This window comes from Alnus glutinosa, chromosome 5 (assembly GCF_958979055.1).
Source record: "Alnus glutinosa chromosome 5, dhAlnGlut1.1, whole genome shotgun sequence".
Taxonomy (NCBI): Eukaryota; Viridiplantae; Streptophyta; class Magnoliopsida; order Fagales; family Betulaceae; genus Alnus; species Alnus glutinosa.
The window spans coordinates 4,380,164-4,398,612 of record NC_084890.1 but is presented as its reverse complement, the minus strand read 5'-3'; the positions used below and the strand labels follow the sequence as shown (position 1 = coordinate 4,398,612).

Here is an 18,449-nt window from a genome sequence, read left to right as displayed (position 1 = left end):
AAAAATTGTTTGAAATTTAATGAATTCTTTTATAACGTACATTTATGTTCTTTCTTTATTTGTTTATTTTTCATTATTATTATTAATATCTTTTGCTATTCTTTGCTCAGAGGTTTTGACAAAAGCTTTTTGAAATAAGTATAATGTAGTCATTGAAAAGATGTGTGACAATTAGAAGATGAATAGTTAAACATAAAACTTCATAAAGGAACCTTCTTAAGCTCAAATATTTAAATGACAATAATAAGCATTAACACTAAAGAAAAATTGTTAAACAGTGCATTAAAAATAAGAATATTATCTCTCTGATGACCAAAATTTAACATTTTGAATGACTTTAAAGTGGCTAAAATTGTTAAATAGACAAAAACTTTCCAACAATTTCATACATGAGTGCATATACTTTTTATGAAAAAATCACCCATAGCACGGGTTATAGGCAGTATAGGTAATGGTGAATGGCAATCGAATAGACTCATGGGTCCAGGCCTGAAATCCAATACACTCAACTCCTGTTGCATAGCCCTTTAAGCTGAATGGACCTCAAGTGAATTTCCGAAAGACTTGAACGAAGAATTCTTTTTACTTCCATTAAGCACTAGCGAGGATATAACTCACTGATTGAAGCCTCATTTGTTGAGGCTTGGAATGATTTGTCTGATGACATGTCTGATTCAACGGTGGTGTGCATAAAATATGCAGGCCGTGAGGGCACCAATAAAGTGATAGAATGACTATTAAGCATGAGAACGATGGAAGCCATGGTTGGTCTATCACCTACATTTTCTTGAACGCATAGCAATCCTATATGGATGCATCGCATTATTTCAGATGTTGAAATAGCTCTCAAGGTGGGATCGATAAGATTTGATGATGTGCCTTCCCTCCAATTTCGCCATGCCTGCAAGAGATTTACATGGGCAAGATATAATATCACTATTAATTTTGCCACAATTATTGGCAAAAGGAAGATTTACCCAAAGATAATTAAGCATACTTACATAGCTAAGAAGATCTTCTAAATTTTCCCCTATACGGAAATAACTATTTTTCTGCCCAGACACAATCTCTAGAACTAATACACCGAAGCTAAAGACATCAGATTTTATTGAAAAGTGTTTATGCATTGCGTAATCTGGAGCCATATATCCACTGCATGAGAACATCAGTAATAGCATTGTTATTTGAATGTCAATAGATATTTTACAAAATTTTTAATTGGTTTTTCATGTTTAGCTACTTAAGATAAACAAAATAAAAACCATTTAAATCAAACCAAGTCAGCTGGTTTGAAATTAATGTGAAGAATAACATTACTCTTTGGCAGATTCTCTTAATTGATTCTAGCTAGTTATAGGAGAATAAGACATTTGATAGGCTTTCTGTCTTCCAACAAAACATAAGTTACTCATATGACAGATAATACGAAGCATGCAATCTAATTGTTAATTTTGTATTGATTTTGTTAGGATACTTACTAAGTTCCAACGATTCTTCTCGTATTTCCATGAGTTTGATCTAGAACAAACAATCTTGCCATGCCAAAATCCGCAATTTTGGGATTCATCTCTGAATCTAATAAAACGTTGCTAGTTTTGAGATCACGATGAATAATACGAAATTGAGAATCTTCGTGAAGATAAAGAAGTCCTCGAGCAATGCCTACTATGATTTTGTAACACTTCTCCCAATCCAGATGCAAACGTTTGATTGGATCTATATATTCATTCCAATTTATCAATCTATTGAACAATAAAGATATATCCAATTGTGTTCAACAAGAAATTCAATCTAAAATAAAAACACATTATGAGTAGAATCCAACATTTAAGCAGAAGTATTTTAAATATACCAAAAAGAAAGTGATCGAGGCTTGCATTAGGCATGAGCTCATAGATGAGAAGCTTTTCATTTCCTTCCAAGCAAAAACCTAAGAGCTTGACTAAATTACGGTGTTGAAGCTTAGCCATTAGCAAGACCTCATTGTTAAATTCTTGATCACCTTGTCCGGAAACACTAGACAACCTTTTCACAGCTATTTCTTGTCCATTCGAGAGCATACCCTGAAGAAAAACATATTGAATATATTATATGTAACCCTTAAGAATCCAAGATTAAAGAATGATATATTATATAATTATATGATATCAAATTACCTTGTAAACAGCACCAAATCCACCTTGCCCAAGCTTATTTGCATCTGAAAAATTCTCTGTAGCAACTCTAATTGTAGGAAAGTCGAATTGCAACGATTCAGCACTAATTATTTCATCCACAGCTTCACATGAGGAACAAGTCAATACATTTAAATTAGACATTGGCAAAATTTGTACCTTGAAAATCAATTCAATATTTTTTTTATACCCAATATTGTGTAGAACTAACTTATGAATTAAGTAGCATATATATATAGTACTAATTGTCTGATTTGGTTTATTTTTATATTTTATAGAATTAAAATCCTTAGTATAAATAGGACGAGAAACCCATTAATTTTTAACTTACTTTCAGCTTTCTTCCTTCGCTTTTTCACTCTTAAATGGATACAGAGGCAGATGCAGATTACTGAGACTACAAAAACAACCACCGCCACAACTATAATGATAGTTCGAGATGAGTTACTCTTCTTCCATGCAAAAGCCATAAATCCGTCTCAATAAAGTATTCTGAATTTCAAATTTATCAAAATTTGTAAATAGTTTTACAATCAGAAATTGAGCAGGTGTGAAACCAACCCCACCTTCCTCCTAAAAGAAAACCAAAGAAAAGCCGAAGGCATGAATATATATTTAAAAAAATAGCCCACTTGGAGAAGTTGTCGTGTGAATTGATGACAATCACTCCTTTTTTTCTTTTTGGGTTATTTGCTATGTTCTAATCAAGATGGCACACCGGGAGGTTTGGTAATAAGTGAGAATATTGTTGGAGTTGTCTCCGGCGGAGAAATTGTAGAACCCATTATCGATTTGGTTTTTAGAAGAGAGGGAGGAAAAGAGGCTGTTGAGGTTTGCCCTGTAGGTACGGGTACCGTTACTGGTAGAACACTGGTAGAGCACGTAGGGATCTCGCTGCGCAATGGTGGGCTTAACAAGGTGCATAAGGATGCCATAGAAAAAGAAGGACAGTAGTACTCTTGAAGAGCCCATTCTCACTGTCCTTCGATGTATTCTCTGCAATGGGAAAGATTATAATCTAGCGTATCCCCTATACGCAGTGCACGCTGCTAAGGAGTAAAATGATGCTGCAACTTGCCACCAAGTTCCAAGAAGCCCATGGTTTTGTATATCATCCAAATGGAATCCAATAATGCATGTGAAAACATTCAACTTGGCTTTCGTTATATATATTTATAGTAGTAAAGCAAGGCAAGTGGATAATTTGGTGCGGTAGGGAGTAATTTTTTTTTTTTTTTTTGAAAAGGATATGCATGGAGTAATTCTAAATGTATATTAAGTGTTTATTAAATTATGACGTAGCTTTTAAAATTACCATTTGATCAATCACAAGCTTAATAATAATTTTAAAAGTCATTTTATTTTTTTATACACTTAACATGTACTTATATAATATTTAGAATTACTCAGACGTCATTGGCTCATTGCCAGATACGTTTAATTATTGGCAATTTAAGTACTAATTAATTTGATATATTATTGCCTTCTCAATCATTTTGTCTGAGTGATCTCAGTAGTGACTTCTCAGATAATTAATAATTACCTATAAATTTCTAGTGATGTACGTTACCATTGGTATAACAGTACTTTGGGAGCACGTAGGTATCTCTCTGCGCAATGTGGGCTTAACAAGGTGCATAAGGATGCCATAGAAAAAGGACAGTATTCTCACTGTCCTTCAATGTATTAATTCTCTGCAATGGGGAAGATTATAATCTAGCATATCCCCTATATATACGTAGTACACGCTGCTAAGCAGTAAATTAATAATGCTGCAACTTGCCACTATCATCCAAAAGGAATCCAAATGATGTGAAAACATTCAACTTTGGCTTTCTTTATATATATTTAAAGTAGTAAAGCAAGGCAAGTGGATAAGTTGGTGCGGTAGGCGCCGTTGGTTCTTCGTCGCATACATTGAATTATTGGCAATTTAATTACTTATTAATTTGATTATTGCCTTCTCAATGATCATTTTGTCTATGTGAGCGATCTCAGTGAGTACTTCTCGGATAATTACTAATTACTCGTAAATTTCTAGTATTTCTCCTCGTTTTAAAAAAAGAAGTTTTAATATTCAATTTAGCATGGGTGTGGCCGTAAGACTGTAATCGAATCGAGTATTGAATGTTTAAACTTGATTCGTTTAATTTTGTTTTGAACACGAGCTGAACTCGAACTTAATTATTATCGAGCTAGATATAGCATGCTCAAACTTGATTTATTTATCTTTTGAGCAAAATTGAGCTAGCTTTTTCACGAGCTATTCAATTAATGTATTCATTCCTTATATAAAGTAATTTTTATTATTTTTATTTCTTCATAAATTGAGAATAATCATTAATTAATTAATTATTATCAAGATTTTATCATTTGAGTTAATTAGATAAATGAACTCGAATCTTAAAATTAGATAATTTTTTTCAAAAAATTATTTTTTCTGTATGTGTCTTGTGTGCATGGCACAAGCTAAGCCACAAATGCATTTAATTGAAAAATGGTTTCAATTAATTTTTATGTTGCTTAAACTCATAGAGTTCATTTGGGAAACATGCATTTGACATTGGAAGAGAAATCTACACGTAAAATATGAATTCATTTGGGAAACATGCATCTCCGGCACCGCCGTTGGTAAAGAGTACAATGTAGTCCTATCGGGCTCTTTCCTAGCGGTAGACATAAGTCATATCTAACACCGAACCAAGTATAAATCTTTATCTCTATTTTTTTTACTTTCCTTTTAGTTATAAGTTTTTTGATCAGGCTAGGCACAAATGAAAGAGTCTGCGTTTAATTGAATACTGGTTTCAATTAATTCTATATTGCCTAAATTCTTAGAATTCATTTGGGAAACATGCATTTGACATTGGAAGATAACTAGCTCTACGCGTAAAACGCATGCTTATACGGAGATAGGCAAACAAAATATATACAGGAAAGTGGCCGGACAAGAAATATATAGGAAAATGAATATGTGAAACTCACCATAGCCCTATAAATTCAATGATAAATTTGTAAATTTTTTGTACGAAAGATGGATAAAAAATATACAGAATAACAAACATTTTTCAAAATATTTTCCTGACATCCTTTTCAAGTACATACGTAGCCGATTAAAAACGTCGGCACATGATTACCGGCAGGGAGAAAATCACAAAAAGAAGTAGCGGCGAGATTGGACTATGAAGTCAGCTATCTTCACTTCTGGTGTAAATACAAACATATCCTAAACTGATCATGCCAACGATGCTGCCCACAGAGGCCAGCTTGCCTATTGGCCATTTCGATTGGTTAATTAATGTCCCACAAACGGAATCGAAGTGCAGACTATCTTTCTAGCCTTTGGAAGATATTCAAATTGTTAAAAATTAATTTAATGTTAATCAGCTAGAGAGTCTTTTATCCTTTCAAATAATGCTTTCCTTTTTGAATAAACTAATTAAAGTGGTTTTATCTACTTTTTTTGCTACTTTTATATCCTTCCTCTTTCAATAATGACCCGTCAAGTTTGACCCTTTTTGTGTTTCGAACACGTTGTTGTGTACGTTTAGACACATGCTTCCGGCTTCATTGACTTAGAAACTTTTTGAGTCTAAAGCGTACACGATGGCTATGCATGTGACGATGCACTTTTATATTTTTTAAGCTAAAAGAAACATGGGGAGCACTGGAGCAGGAGGACTCCCTGGGTGGCGGAGCCATTAGTTTTGAAGAGGAAATCACACGGAAACGCGATGAGTACTGAATAAACGTACGGGAAGAAACGGAGAATTGAGGGAATTAAATACGTTTTTTCAGCTTTAATAATGCTGTAATACGTTTTTTACTACTCGATCGATCTGAGGTCATGCATGGAAGAATTTTCTCCTTATCCAAAACAATAAATTAGTAAATATCTGACTTGATTACACGTAAGTAATAGTCTGCCACCTATATATATATATATGTTTGTACTTTACCCATGAAAAGGATGTGATAAAGTCTGATTATTTCATTTGAAATTTTTTTTTTAAAAAAAAACTATACAATATAATTTTTTTAAAAAAATGGTAAAGAATTTTTATATCAAAAATAAAACATCATTTGTTCATGCAAGAAACATCTACATTGACCGAGTCATCTTTCAAGAAGGAGCTTTGCCTATAAAAAAAAGAAATGGTCATCAGAAGGCTTGCTGGTCTAAAGATTGAAATCACTTTGATGCCCAAGTCAGTCTAAATCCTAGCTGAGAAAGTAAAATTTGTAAAATAATAGTAATTAAGAGAGCCCCTCTTGGGTGTGGACCGTGTGATAGTACATGAGATATAAAGGGGAGTGCCTAAAACCCTAATCTATGGAGATGATAGCTTGTGGTACATTTCAAAAGATGGGAGTGCATCTAGCTTTTTGTCATTGACCTAATGTGGGCTTGGCTACCAGACTTGGTCCTAACGTGGTATTGGGCTTTCTCAATCGTCGGGCTTTCTCAAACTACCGCTCAAAACCTAAAATTTTAATACACCAAAATCTTAATCTCACACAAAAGAAATTATTTTATAAAGGAAAGAACATAACAGAAAAAGGTAGGCTTGTGGCTGACTAACCCGGCCCAAAACTGAAGAAAAAAAAAAAAAAAATTGGTGCTACTCTTTCTCTTTCTCTTTCTCTCTATACTTCAAAAGCGAGAGTCTGTCCTTTTTAAATGACCCAAAGTCGAGTGCAAATATCTATTAAAAAAAAAAAAAAAAAAAGGTAGTCGAGTGCAAACAAAACTAAAGAAGAGAGTAACTAGGAATGGGTCCCACGATTGTGACTTCACTCGATGAAAACCATATCATCAACCTTAACTTGAATTTCGATCCATTAACATTATTGAAAAATGTTAGAACATCTCCGGGTGTTCTCCTACAATGTCATAGATATAATTAAAAAATTATATTTATGTCCTTTTAGATGGCATAGATGTAATTTTTAAATCAAAAAAATTACATCTATGCTATTCCAGAAGAACACCATGAGAACACAAAGAGATGCTCTAGCATTTCTCAACATTATTCATAGCAACTTCTTTAAAGGAATCTATTCTTTAGGTTTTAAGAAAAATTTCAAACAAGTTACAAAAACTCATTCGCAGCAGTTTTTTTAAAACTTTTATTTTCCTGAGAAGTAAATAGTAATTTCTAATGCATTGCGAAACACTATTTACTTCCCATTCAATTGTTTATTCATAAAATATATTATCTCTCCTATTTTATTTCTCGTTCCTATTTTTAATTAAAGTAAAGGTAAAAAATATATTATCTCTTTCCTACTTTATCTTCTTTTTCCTACTTTTAATTAAAGTAAAAGTAAAAAAATAATATTTTAATAATACAGAGAGAAAAATAAAAGGAAGCTACTGTGGAGTATTTTTTGATAGAGAAGTAAGAAATAGTTTTGTTCCTTATATTTAAAAAAAAATGATTGAAAAACTATTGAGAATCCTCTAAGTCTCACCACAAACCTTTTCATCCACCAATAATACTCTTAAATGTAATTACAAGCTAAGTGCTCAAAAAATACTTTGAACTTTGAAAATTAGGACCGACTTAAAAGTCAACATATCTGTTTGGAAGCCTTATCATGAGGTTATGCGTTTCCTTTGTCTTTGTTTTTATTCCATTCTATCTCATCCAAATCTAGTTTAGCGGCCTTTTAGGAATAGTTTTGGATCCAATTTTGTGTGGGCGCATGGATACTTCATTTTATTGGTTCAATTGAATCAACTATAAATTATTCATCGTTTCTTCTAGTAGTCATTGATCTTGTGTTCGGCATAAGATTTTTTGTCTAGGAGATCACTAATCAGTTCCCACTGACGGCGCCAACTAAAGATTCAGTTGATCACATCAAAGCCTTAGATCAAGAACGTACGCCCGCAAGAAATGATGAATCGGGTTCCCTGCTTTGCCTTCCTTGTGCCGTTCGTAAGGTCGTGTTGATGGGTCCATTAGGCTCAACGAGCATCCCAGTTTGTGCTGAATCTTTTGGGCTGTTGGCCGTACACCAAGTATCATCCTCACCTGTGGACCTTCATCCTCGTCATCAGGGACCTCTTCTCTCTCTGTTTGAAAAATTGGTGTTTTGTAATTTTGGTTAGCTGGGTCGGCGCCTCGGCGGTGACTGGTGGGGTTTGAGAGGGAGGGTTTTGGTGCATGTGGAATGGGCAAAGAAAACAGGGGGGAGGGGGGGTGAAGGGAGAGAGAGAGAGAGAGATGGTTTTGGGAAGATAGAGGTGATTCAGGTGAAAGGGAACTGAAGTTGAAATTGATTAAAAAAAAAAAAAATCCTTACTGAATTGAATAATATAACCCAATATCATTCAAAAAAGAAAACGCTTAAAAAGAAAAACAAAGGGTTGGTAGTATTGTATTTCAAAACAAAAATGGTAAAACATTTCTTCCCTCGTAGCACCTGCAGCAACTTTCTTTCAATTTTTTTTTTTAAATTTAAGGAATAAAATTATTTTTTTGATTTTCTATCTAAATACACTTTACAATACATTCTTTTATCTTTCTCTATATCATTAAAATATTATTTTTTTACAAAATACAAGTTCCTTACCTACTATTACATTTTTTACAAAATTTCAACACAATCTCCAATTAAAGACAAAAAAGATGAAAGAGGAGAGATATATTTTATGTTAAAATAATGTATAGGGAAGCTAAAGTGTTATCCACTGACATTCCCATTGTTTAAGGAAGCAATAAGGAAGCTGCTGCAGATAACTTTTTCTGGTTATTTTTTAGATTTTTCCTATATTTAAAGAATGAAAGAGATTGTATGGAATTTGTTGCTAGTGTTCTTCAGTCTTCAAATCCTAGCGAGGATATAGCTCAATAATTGAAGCCTCATTTACTGAGGCTTGGACAAAGCTGCTACGGCATGGATCTGACTCTATAACCTCTAACCTATTTTTCGGTTGGGTTGACATGTCTGGTCTAGTGCTGCGTACATGAGAAACAATGATTTTGTTGGTACAGATAGAGTGATGGAACGGCTACTGAGCATGAGACGGACTGAAGCCATTGTTGGTCTCTTAGCAACTTTTGCTTGAACGCATAGTAAAACAATGTGGATGTATCTCATTATTTGAGTTGTTGAATTGGCCCTCAATGTTCGATGTACAAGATTTGAAACTGTTAAGAGTCTCACATTGCGAAGGTATACCTGGGTTGTGGGCTTTATAAGCCTTGAGCAAACCTCTCCCCTTAAGGTGCATTTTGTGAAAGAATAAGGGCCAATAGACTTTAACAGAAACTGTCCCGGCCCTCCCTCCAATTTTTCCATGCCTCCAATTCTGCAAAGATAATTTAAATGGCCAGACATAATTTATCGAAGAAACATGCTCCTTTACTTTGGCAATATCATCTGCATCACTAGTCACAATTTGAAGCCGAAAAGAAATGTAGACAAAAATAATTACGCTTAGATAGCTTAGAACTTAGAAGGCCTTCAACATTTTCTCCTTTAGCAAAAGAACTGTTTTTTTTTTGCCCAATTTTTATCTCCAAAACTAGAACACCAAAACTAAAGACATCGAACTTTACTGAAAAGTACCCACACATTGCATACTCCGGAGCCACGTATCCAATGCATGTGAACATCAATAATAATAGCTAGTCTAATTTTAATTCTAACATAGCCTTTTCATATGGGTAAATTCATTGAATTTTCATCTTATTTATGGCGGAGGGCTAAAAGTATTTTTGAAGACTTTTCCATATTGTTTCTATAACACAAATGACTCGTAATATTTCTTTATGAGTAATGTTATAGACCACATTTTTATCTCACTTTCTTGATATGACACTTTCATTCAGTTTTTGGACCATTTTTTTTTTTTTTTATAACAAATGGCTTATCCAAGGCTGGTTGACAATGTTATATCAAAAAGATAAGATAGAAGTGTTGTGTACTGAGGTTTTAGCCTATGTTAATATACTTAATAGGTCCCAATAATTTTCCTCCTATTGCCTTGAGTTTGATTTAACAATCTTGCTGTGCCAAAATCTGAAATCTTAGGATTCATATTTGCATATAACAGAATATTGCTAGCTTTGACATCCCAAAGAATAATACGAAGTTGAGAATCTTCATGAAGGTAAAGAAGTCCTTGAGCAATTCCCTCTATAATTTTGTAGCGCATATCCCAACTCAATTGGGCACGCTTGATTCGATCTACATATTCACACAAGCATGTTATTTTATTAAGCAAATAAATGTAACCATACCAAATATGAAGTGATCAATGCTTGCATTAGGCACAAAATCATAGACTAAAAGCCTCTCACTTCCTTCCAAGCAAAATCCTGAGAGCTTTAATTACCAGATTTCGGTGCTGAAGAAGCATAGCCACTAATAGGACTTCATTCTTAAGTTCTTGTTTTTCTTGTCCGGATTCCCTAGATAACATTTTCCCAGCTATTTCTTGTCCATTTGGAAATCTACCCTGAAAAATTCAAATATCTCATTGTTTGGCATATTAATTTTAGATATAACATCTTATATATTAAAGATGATATGCTTTTCCACTGGATGATGTCACATCACCTTGTAAACAGCACCAAATCCACCTTCTCCAAGCTTATTTGCAGTAGAAATGTTCTCGTTAGCAACTTTAATCGTGCAAAGTCGAATTGCCATGATTCAGCGCTGCCGCTACTGATTTCATCCACTGCTTCATAGGAGCAAGTCAATACATCTGAATTAGATTCGTGCATTGCCCGAAGAAGAGTAATGCAATTGCTATTATGTCCATCAACAAGGGGCTCGACAGAACTGACTTTTAATATCTTCTTCATTATGTCATATTCTAACAGAAAACTCATATCTTTCATTAGCAACAAGGAAAGATAAACCAATTTTTAACTTACTTTCATCTCTCTCCCTGGCCTGCTCACTCTTAAATAGAAGATGTAGATACAAATGATTAGTAAAATAGAAGCAACAGTAGGAACATATATAATGACTGCAGTTTGAGATGAGTCACTTTCCTTTCCTGCAAACACCAGGACTCTGCTTTTATTAGAACATTCATCCAATGGATACCGATAAAAAGTTATCATAATTACAAGTAATCACTAAAAAAAAAAAAAAAAGAACAAAAGAACAAAAGAATCTACCTATTTTACCATCAAAGATATATCACATAACATGGATATTAAATATTGGTAAAAGCAGGGGACATATAGAACTGATTTATTGGCAAGTTATTAAACAAATAAGACAACTTCCAAGGAAGTTGTTCCTTCCTTCCATATTACCTCTTAAATCATCGGTCAACCCAAAAGCTTAAACCGATAGAAAGTACTAAATTTAATTATTTAATCAATACTTTAACACTATCTTTTATAGGTGGAAGCGGTGGTACTAATGAGAGGGATGTTGGTGGCGATGGCAGTGGGGATGGCGGTGGTGCCCCAGCTGCAAGGTCGTAGAAACTGTATACCTCGTACCTTAAATCACAGCTGGGTGCTATATATCTCCCGCCCTGCTTTCCATTACAACATTGTGGAATATATCCCACAGCCCGCCTTAGGAAGTTGCTGCATTCCAACTCGTCCAAATTAGGAGTGCACATCAAAAGGGCACGTATTGTTTGGAAGCCAGGGGTAGCCGCCCTTCCCACAGCAAACTTGCGAGTAGAACTTCCTGATGCAGCGTTGTTTCTTAGCGTATCTAACAGGGGTCTTAGCACCTGGTTGAACCCTTCTACGTCTGACACGTTCGCTATGTTGAAATAGGCAAGTAAAGGGTTATCTTCCGTAACACCAAATATGAGTTTGTTCGAATATCACACCATGCATTTTTCGTACCATATGATTGCCTCCTTCTGGTTTGGACAATACTGTAAGAGATTGTTACTCGATGCATTGACACAAATGCGGCATTCGTCAGGAAAAATGTCTCCTCTGCAAAAGGGTAATCACGTTTACTTTGTCAGAGTTTTCTCCGGCAGAGAAATTGTAAAACCCGTAATCGATTTCTGTGTTGGAAGACATGGAGGCCAGGAGGCTGTTGAGGTTTGCCCTTGTAAGGGTCTTGCAGGGCAAATGTGAGAGCTATAAGTTGAGTAACAGGATATAAGAGAATGAAGCAGAAAAAGAAAACTAGTCTTGAACAATATGATCTTCTAGTACTTTTTACGGGGTAAAGGAATGATGGACTTTTTCGGTGAAATTTCCCAAAGCGGCCGGAATCTTGAACTGCTTCTATGTTCAATATTCCAATTTTCAAGCACCAAAGTGCATGGTGCCGAAATTTCCTAGTCTGAAAAACTTCCATTTTTATTTTGGACAAGAAGAACGTGGCTTTTGGCCGTGGAAACCACTTCTAAGCGAAGTTGGCAGGGACACGGTACAATTGAATTTTCTTTACATTTTACTTTTTTTGTGTTTCACTAATCGATGGACCTATTGATATTTTAAAGTGCTTCCATACTCGATCTTATGGTATGTCATTGACTCATTGCCATGCCAAACACGAAGTTTTGACATTTGTGTCACGAGTTTTATTTACATATTTTTTTAGTTATGTACATCATCACATGGGATAGAGGCCTAATCGATATCAGTGGCCGGGATCACCATTTTTGTTAAGTGTAATGCTACTCTTTAGAGTCTTTACAAGTTTAATTTACACATTTTACACCAGCGCTGGTGTTAAAAGAAAAATTAAAATGAGTGATAAATGCGTGTCAAGAGTAGCATTACTCCTTTGCTAACTCTAGAACTCAAATCCACATGGAATTTGACTAAGCAAATCCACAGGGAATTTCACACAATTCCTCTTGCTGCGTGGAAGAGCTCGATTTCTACATTCATCTTGTGCAACCTTTGAGTAGTCAAAAGGCTGCTTCCTAACTAGAAAGTCGGTGGTGTTGTGCGTCACCGTGGAACGATAATAACACGTGATTTGTGGCTTTTTTTTGGGCCATGTGTATGAGATGGCATTGATTTGAGTACCCAACGGCGAGGCTTCGACTATCAGAGCCATGGGAGGAATGGCGATATGGAATCGTGATGGTTTGTTTCGGGGTTGTGGGGTGCGACAGTGCGGAGGACCGGAGGTTATGGTTTGTTTAAAGGGCTGGAAGGATTTTGTCCTCTGCGTAGGCGGTATGGTTGGGCTCCATCGGTTTTTTAGGCACTGTGTCCAAAGGGTTCTCGAGAAGCATCCTAATTTTTGTCCCCTGATAAGCGCATAACGTGTAAGTTCCCTTGATCTTGGGGCATCGGATGAATCATGGCAAGTTAAATTTATATATTGACATGCTTATTACAGCCTCATTTCACAAAACACTACCTAGGATACAACTCGCTAATTGAAACCTCGTGATTAGTTCCCCCGCAATTGACGTCCGGTTGCAGTGGTGTGGCTGAGTGACCATTGCTCTGCATAAAACTTGCAGGTTGTGTAGGTACAGGGAGAGCGACAGAATTGCTATTAAGCATGAGAACCACTGAAGCCATGTCTGGTCTGTCAGCTGCATTTTGTTGAACACATAGCAGACCGATGTGAATGCATCTCATCATTTCAGCCATTGAACCAGCCTTCATTAACATGGGATCCATTAGATTTGAAGTTGTCCCCTCCTTCCAATTTCTCCATGCCTGCATAAATATATCAATGCGTAAACAAAAGGCTGTATACATAGCTAAGAAGGTACCGATTGATATACATACATAGCTAAGAAGGTACTCCATGTTTTCTGCGTCCCGAAAACTAGTAGTTTTTTGACCACTTATAATCTCCAGAATTAGGATACCAAAGCTGAAGACATCTGACTTTGTCGAGAATTGCCCAAACATTGCATATTCTGGAGCCATATATCCACTGTGTATCAATATCAATAAACTTTGCTTCAGTTTGAATGGTAACAGAGTTGCTAATGACCATGTTAAAATCATTTAATTTCAATCTTTTCTAAGGCCATATTAATCCGATGCAAATTTCCTATTTACATCAATTATTAACGAAGAAAACTATATATATATATATAGACACTTACTAGGTCCCCACAATTCTATTTGTACTGCCTTCAGTTTGATCTGATACAAATAATCTTGCCAAACCAAAATCTGAAATTTTAGGATTCATTTTTGCATCTAATAGAATGTTGCCAGTTTTGAGGTCGCGATGAATAATTCGAAGTCGCGAATCCTCGTGAAGGTATAAAAGACCTCGAGTAACGCCACCTATAATTTTATACCGCTTTCCCCAATCTAAGTCCGCACGCTTCATGGGATCTGCATGTTCATGAAATCATATTTTCAGTCAGACATTTAAAATTCTCTCTTTTTTGGTACCCAAATGAAAGGATTTTGATCATAACGTAGGAGTAGAAAATGAGTGCAGTACCAAATATGTAGTGATCAAGGCTTGTGTTAGGCACAAACTCATAGATAAGAAGTCTTTCATTTCCTTCCAAGCAGAATCCAAGGAGCCTAACTAAATTCCGGTGTTGGAGCTTGGCCACTAGTAGGACCTCATTCTTAAATTCAACATCTCCTTGTCCAGAGTTTCTTGATAGTCTTTTCACAGCTATCTCTTGTCCGTTTGAAAGCCTACCCTGAATACATGTGAGATTGGCAAAAACATAAGTAAAACATTGGAAGTAAACTTCAAATAACTAAATATATTTGTTTGATAAACTTTGACAGATAATTGATTGATGATTCTTTTTTTTTCTTTTTTTTTTCCTACCCTGTAAACTGGCCCAAATCCACCTTTCCCAAGTTTGTTTGCGTCAGAAAAGTTGTCTGTGGCAGCTCTGATAGTGCCGAAATCGAATTGCACAGATTCAACACTTGTTATTTCATCCGCAGCTTCAGAGAAGAGGATCAAGTTAATACATATTCAAATAGTTAAAGTGCATTGTTTAAGTAAGAGTAACACACTGAAACAGAGGAGCTTGAAATGGGTTAGTGATTACGTATAGAGAAGGGCTAATCTCATAATCTTTGCAGCATGAAACATGATCCCATTTTACAGAGAGATTTGCAATTATTAGCCAAGATTTAACTCAAACTAGATGTAAATATTTTCAGAAAATTATTTGCTCTGAAAGAGTTTTTTTGTTTACTCCATGGAAAAGCATACAACACTTGAACTAATTTTGAACTTACTCTCAAAATTATCCCTTGGCTTCCTCATTCTTAGAAAGATGAAAACAATGACAATAAGTAGCATCACAATAACAGTCGGAACAGCAATGATGATAGCAGTTCCAGTGTTTCTCTCCTTTCCTGTGAAAATCAAAAGCAGGTCATTCAAGGCATGTCAACTGCTGAACATATGTCTCAGCCCAATTAAGAAAATATCCGACATTCGTGGGAAGTGGAGTATATGAGAAGGGATAGAGTTTTCTACCAACTCAACTTATAAAATTGTCATGTATTCCTTAACATGTGAAAAATACATAATTTTTTTAATAGCACGAGAGAAGTTTCCCATTTGTTCAAACAAGACATGATAATTTTGTAAACTCCATTGGAGTAACCTTTGAAAGAAATTTTTGTCCTAGCAGAATTGGCGTACCTTTCATCGGCGGCGGATAGAGTACTTGCACAGGCGGTGACAATTGAGCAGCGGTGAGGTCAAAGAAAGGGTAGCTCTCGTACCTAAAATTACAGCTGGGTGTATAATATCTAGCACCGTCCTGCCCAACACAACAGACTGGAATTTGAGCAGAAATCATTTGTAAACATTTACTGCATTCTTGGTGGGATAAATCAGGAGTACATTGCACAAGCACATGTATTTTGCTAAAGTCCGGGGCGGGCGAGGTTCCCGTCGCAAACTTGCGAGAAACACCCGATGCAGCTTCACTTATCTTGGTATCTAGCAGGGTCCTAAGCGCCTCACCGTACCCATCAACGTCCGATACATTCTTTGAGTTCCAAACTGTAAAATTAGGATTTTCGGTCTCGATGCACAATATGGGGGTGTTTGAGAAGCGCAACGAGCAATTGTCATACCATCCTATTGCCGCCTTCTGATTGGGACAAAGCTGTGTGAGAGCAACTGTAGAGTCATTGAGGCAACTACGGCAAACATCTTGCTTAAGATCTCCTCGACAAAGTCCAATTGCATAAACTTTGTCAGGTTCTTGGCCGTCAGAGGCATTAGTGTAAAACCCATTGTCAATATCGGTGTTGGAGGTGATGGATGAGAGGACGTGGTTGAGGTTCGCCTTGTAGGTACTCTTTGTGGTATAATTACCCTGAACGTTTGAACAGGCATAGTATATGAAGCTTGGCTGGGTAGTGGCTAGAGCAACTAATATGAAAATTGGAGACAGGAAAAGAAGTAGTCTAGAAGAAACCATTTCCTTTTGCGTCTGTAATATGCACAGATCGATTTAAGCCTTGAAGATTTATGGCAAACGGAAATGGTTTACTGCAATCAAGTTTGTGTTCGTACAAAGTTCAAAGCATAGGAAGATGCACACATTTGCCATTAGGACAAGGTCTGCTTGACGACGAAGTCAATCAAGCGACTTTAGAAGGGTATCAAGGGAAAAGCAAAAAAGTAATGGTGAAATGAATCGGGGCCTTATTAAATTGGGGGCTTTGACGACCGCTTAATATATATTTTCTTATGTAGAGCTGGCCCTGCCTTTCGCCTTCGCCGACACCAACTGCTCCTCCATCGAACATCCACGCATCGAAATGTAACTTGCACGCACCAACAAATGGATCTCACTCACTGACGCGTGGCAGCTCCGTCCCTCCATTGCTCACTCAGGAAGACTACCCTCTGCTGCTACAACACTTTTGATGAAAGAAGGGCACTCCCCCACCCAAGTGTTGTTCAACAGTTGAGAAATAGCACATTTTACGAATACATGAGCACGCTTATTAGACTCTCGACAGACATACACCACCTCCACTGAGGAAAAATGAGAGAGATTCTTTGATATCTTCAATTAATTGTCCGTACACCCGATTGCAAAAAGCCGTTGCACGCAAAGCAAAAACCACCCCGTGAGCATCGCCCTCCAAGATGACCCGGCCGCTTGCCCCCATTTCTCGCCTTTGCTGCAGCTACACGACCTGCTTCATCTCGGATAACTACTCCCACCCCCATTTTCAACGCAGCTGTGTACTTCCAAGTCCACATTCACCAAGCGGTTCCACATGCTTTGAATATTAATGGTCTACTCTCTAAAATATTCAAAAGAAAATTAAGGTTGATTGAGATTTGAGAGATAAGTGATAACGTACAAACTACGAAACCAAAAGGTTTTTTCCTGGCAACGGGCCATGCACATTATGACATTTAATTTTCTCGCCGACCAAATTAACTCCCATTGAATTGTTCATGTAAACGTGTAGAACAGTTGAAGGGTGTTGTGAATATACCTTTCAGGCCATATATCTTTGAGACTTTTTACACACCCCCAGAGAAGAAATGTTCTCTTGTATTTTTTTTTTTTTTTTTTTTTTCTATTTTAAAAATTAATTATTGGATATACAGAAGTAACAGCACCCAAACGTGAGATTTGTGTGGATTCCATAAATTCAATAATAAATAAGAATATGAAATTTTAGCAATGATCAATATCGCTTTAATAGTTTGTGAATATTTATTTATACGAGAAATGAATAAGTTATTAATGAGCTTGTGAATAACCTCGAATTCCTTTGAAAAACAAATGAACCAAATTTGAGCATATAAACTACGTACTCATGTTTGAACTTTGGTTGTTTCACTCAAAACAAAATTAAATAATTAAACTTTGGATTTTTAATACTTGGTTAGACTTGGCTTGATTAGAACCCTTTCTCGTCTTAGATCAAAATGAAGACAGTACAAATATAACCATGGGAGCTTATAATTATCAGAATAAGCTAGAGCTAACGACTATATTTGTGCAGCCCTTGTATAATTAATTCATTTAAAATGGGTTAATTAGCTATATATATCGTCATAGCCAAGAAAGCCATAACAAAGTTTGAAGTTAAATAGTTGCTTCTACAATTCAAATTAAACCTACGTCATGACATTGATATATAGTCTAGTACTAGTCCATGACGTACAAACCCATCAAGCCAAAAGGTTACGCGTAACGTGTAAAACTTGTAATTGGCCGGGTGTGGTAGTAGGAAATGCCAAATGTTACGCGTTAAAGTTTTCTGGTCTAAATGACAAAATGACTAAAGCTCAAGGACACTAATTAAGGACCATTTGATTTGCCAAATAGATTTATAAAATAGAATTATTATTTTTATTGAATAATCATTCTTT

General features: G+C 35.8%; 2 protein-coding genes across 2 annotated transcripts; both read right to left on the bottom strand.

The window, feature by feature from the left end:
• Window positions 1-308: 308 nt before the first annotated feature.
• LOC133868835 (uncharacterized) lies at window positions 309-16,527 on the bottom strand. The gene is made up of 18 exons (XM_062305853.1): window positions 15,738-16,527; window positions 15,326-15,445; window positions 14,904-15,025; window positions 14,559-14,769; window positions 14,209-14,446; window positions 13,883-14,033; window positions 13,503-13,810; window positions 12,171-12,259; window positions 12,014-12,109; window positions 11,533-11,927; window positions 11,072-11,099; window positions 10,763-11,010; window positions 10,525-10,647; window positions 2,157-2,462; window positions 1,853-2,063; window positions 1,479-1,716; window positions 1,002-1,152; window positions 309-901 (listed from the first exon to the last, which is right to left on the bottom strand). Exons 1-18 carry the CDS (start codon window positions 16,525-16,527, stop codon window positions 599-601), a joined length of 4,128 nt encoding a protein of 1,375 aa, XP_062161837.1. The 3' UTR covers window positions 309-598.
• On the bottom strand, window positions 10,133-10,874 carry LOC133868033 (cysteine-rich receptor-like protein kinase 29). The gene is made up of 2 exons (XM_062304831.1): window positions 10,749-10,874; window positions 10,133-10,647 (listed from the first exon to the last, which is right to left on the bottom strand). Exons 1-2 carry the CDS (start codon window positions 10,839-10,841, stop codon window positions 10,486-10,488), a joined length of 255 nt encoding a protein of 84 aa, XP_062160815.1. The 5' UTR covers window positions 10,842-10,874; the 3' UTR covers window positions 10,133-10,485.
• Window positions 16,528-18,449: the final 1,922 nt, after the last annotated feature.

Coding starts and splice junctions, on each gene's coding strand:
- LOC133868033 (XM_062304831.1), bottom strand. CDS start 10,841: ATGGCAATTCGACTTTGCACGATTAAAGTTGCTAACGAGAACATTTCT. Junction 10,648..10,748: donor GATTTGGTGCTGTTTACAAG/GTGATGTGACAT, acceptor TGAATTTTTCAG/GGTAGATTTCCAAATGGACA.
- LOC133868835 (XM_062305853.1), bottom strand. CDS start 16,527: ATGGTTTCTTCTAGACTACTTCTTTTCCTGTCTCCAATTTTCATATTA. Junction 11,011..11,071: donor GGCCAGGGAGAGAGATGAAA/GTAAGTTAAAAA, acceptor GTTTTCTGTTAG/AATATGACATAATGAAGAAG. Junction 1,717..1,852: donor CCTCGATCACTTTCTTTTTG/GTATATTTAAAA, acceptor ATGAATATATAG/ATCCAATCAAACGTTTGCAT.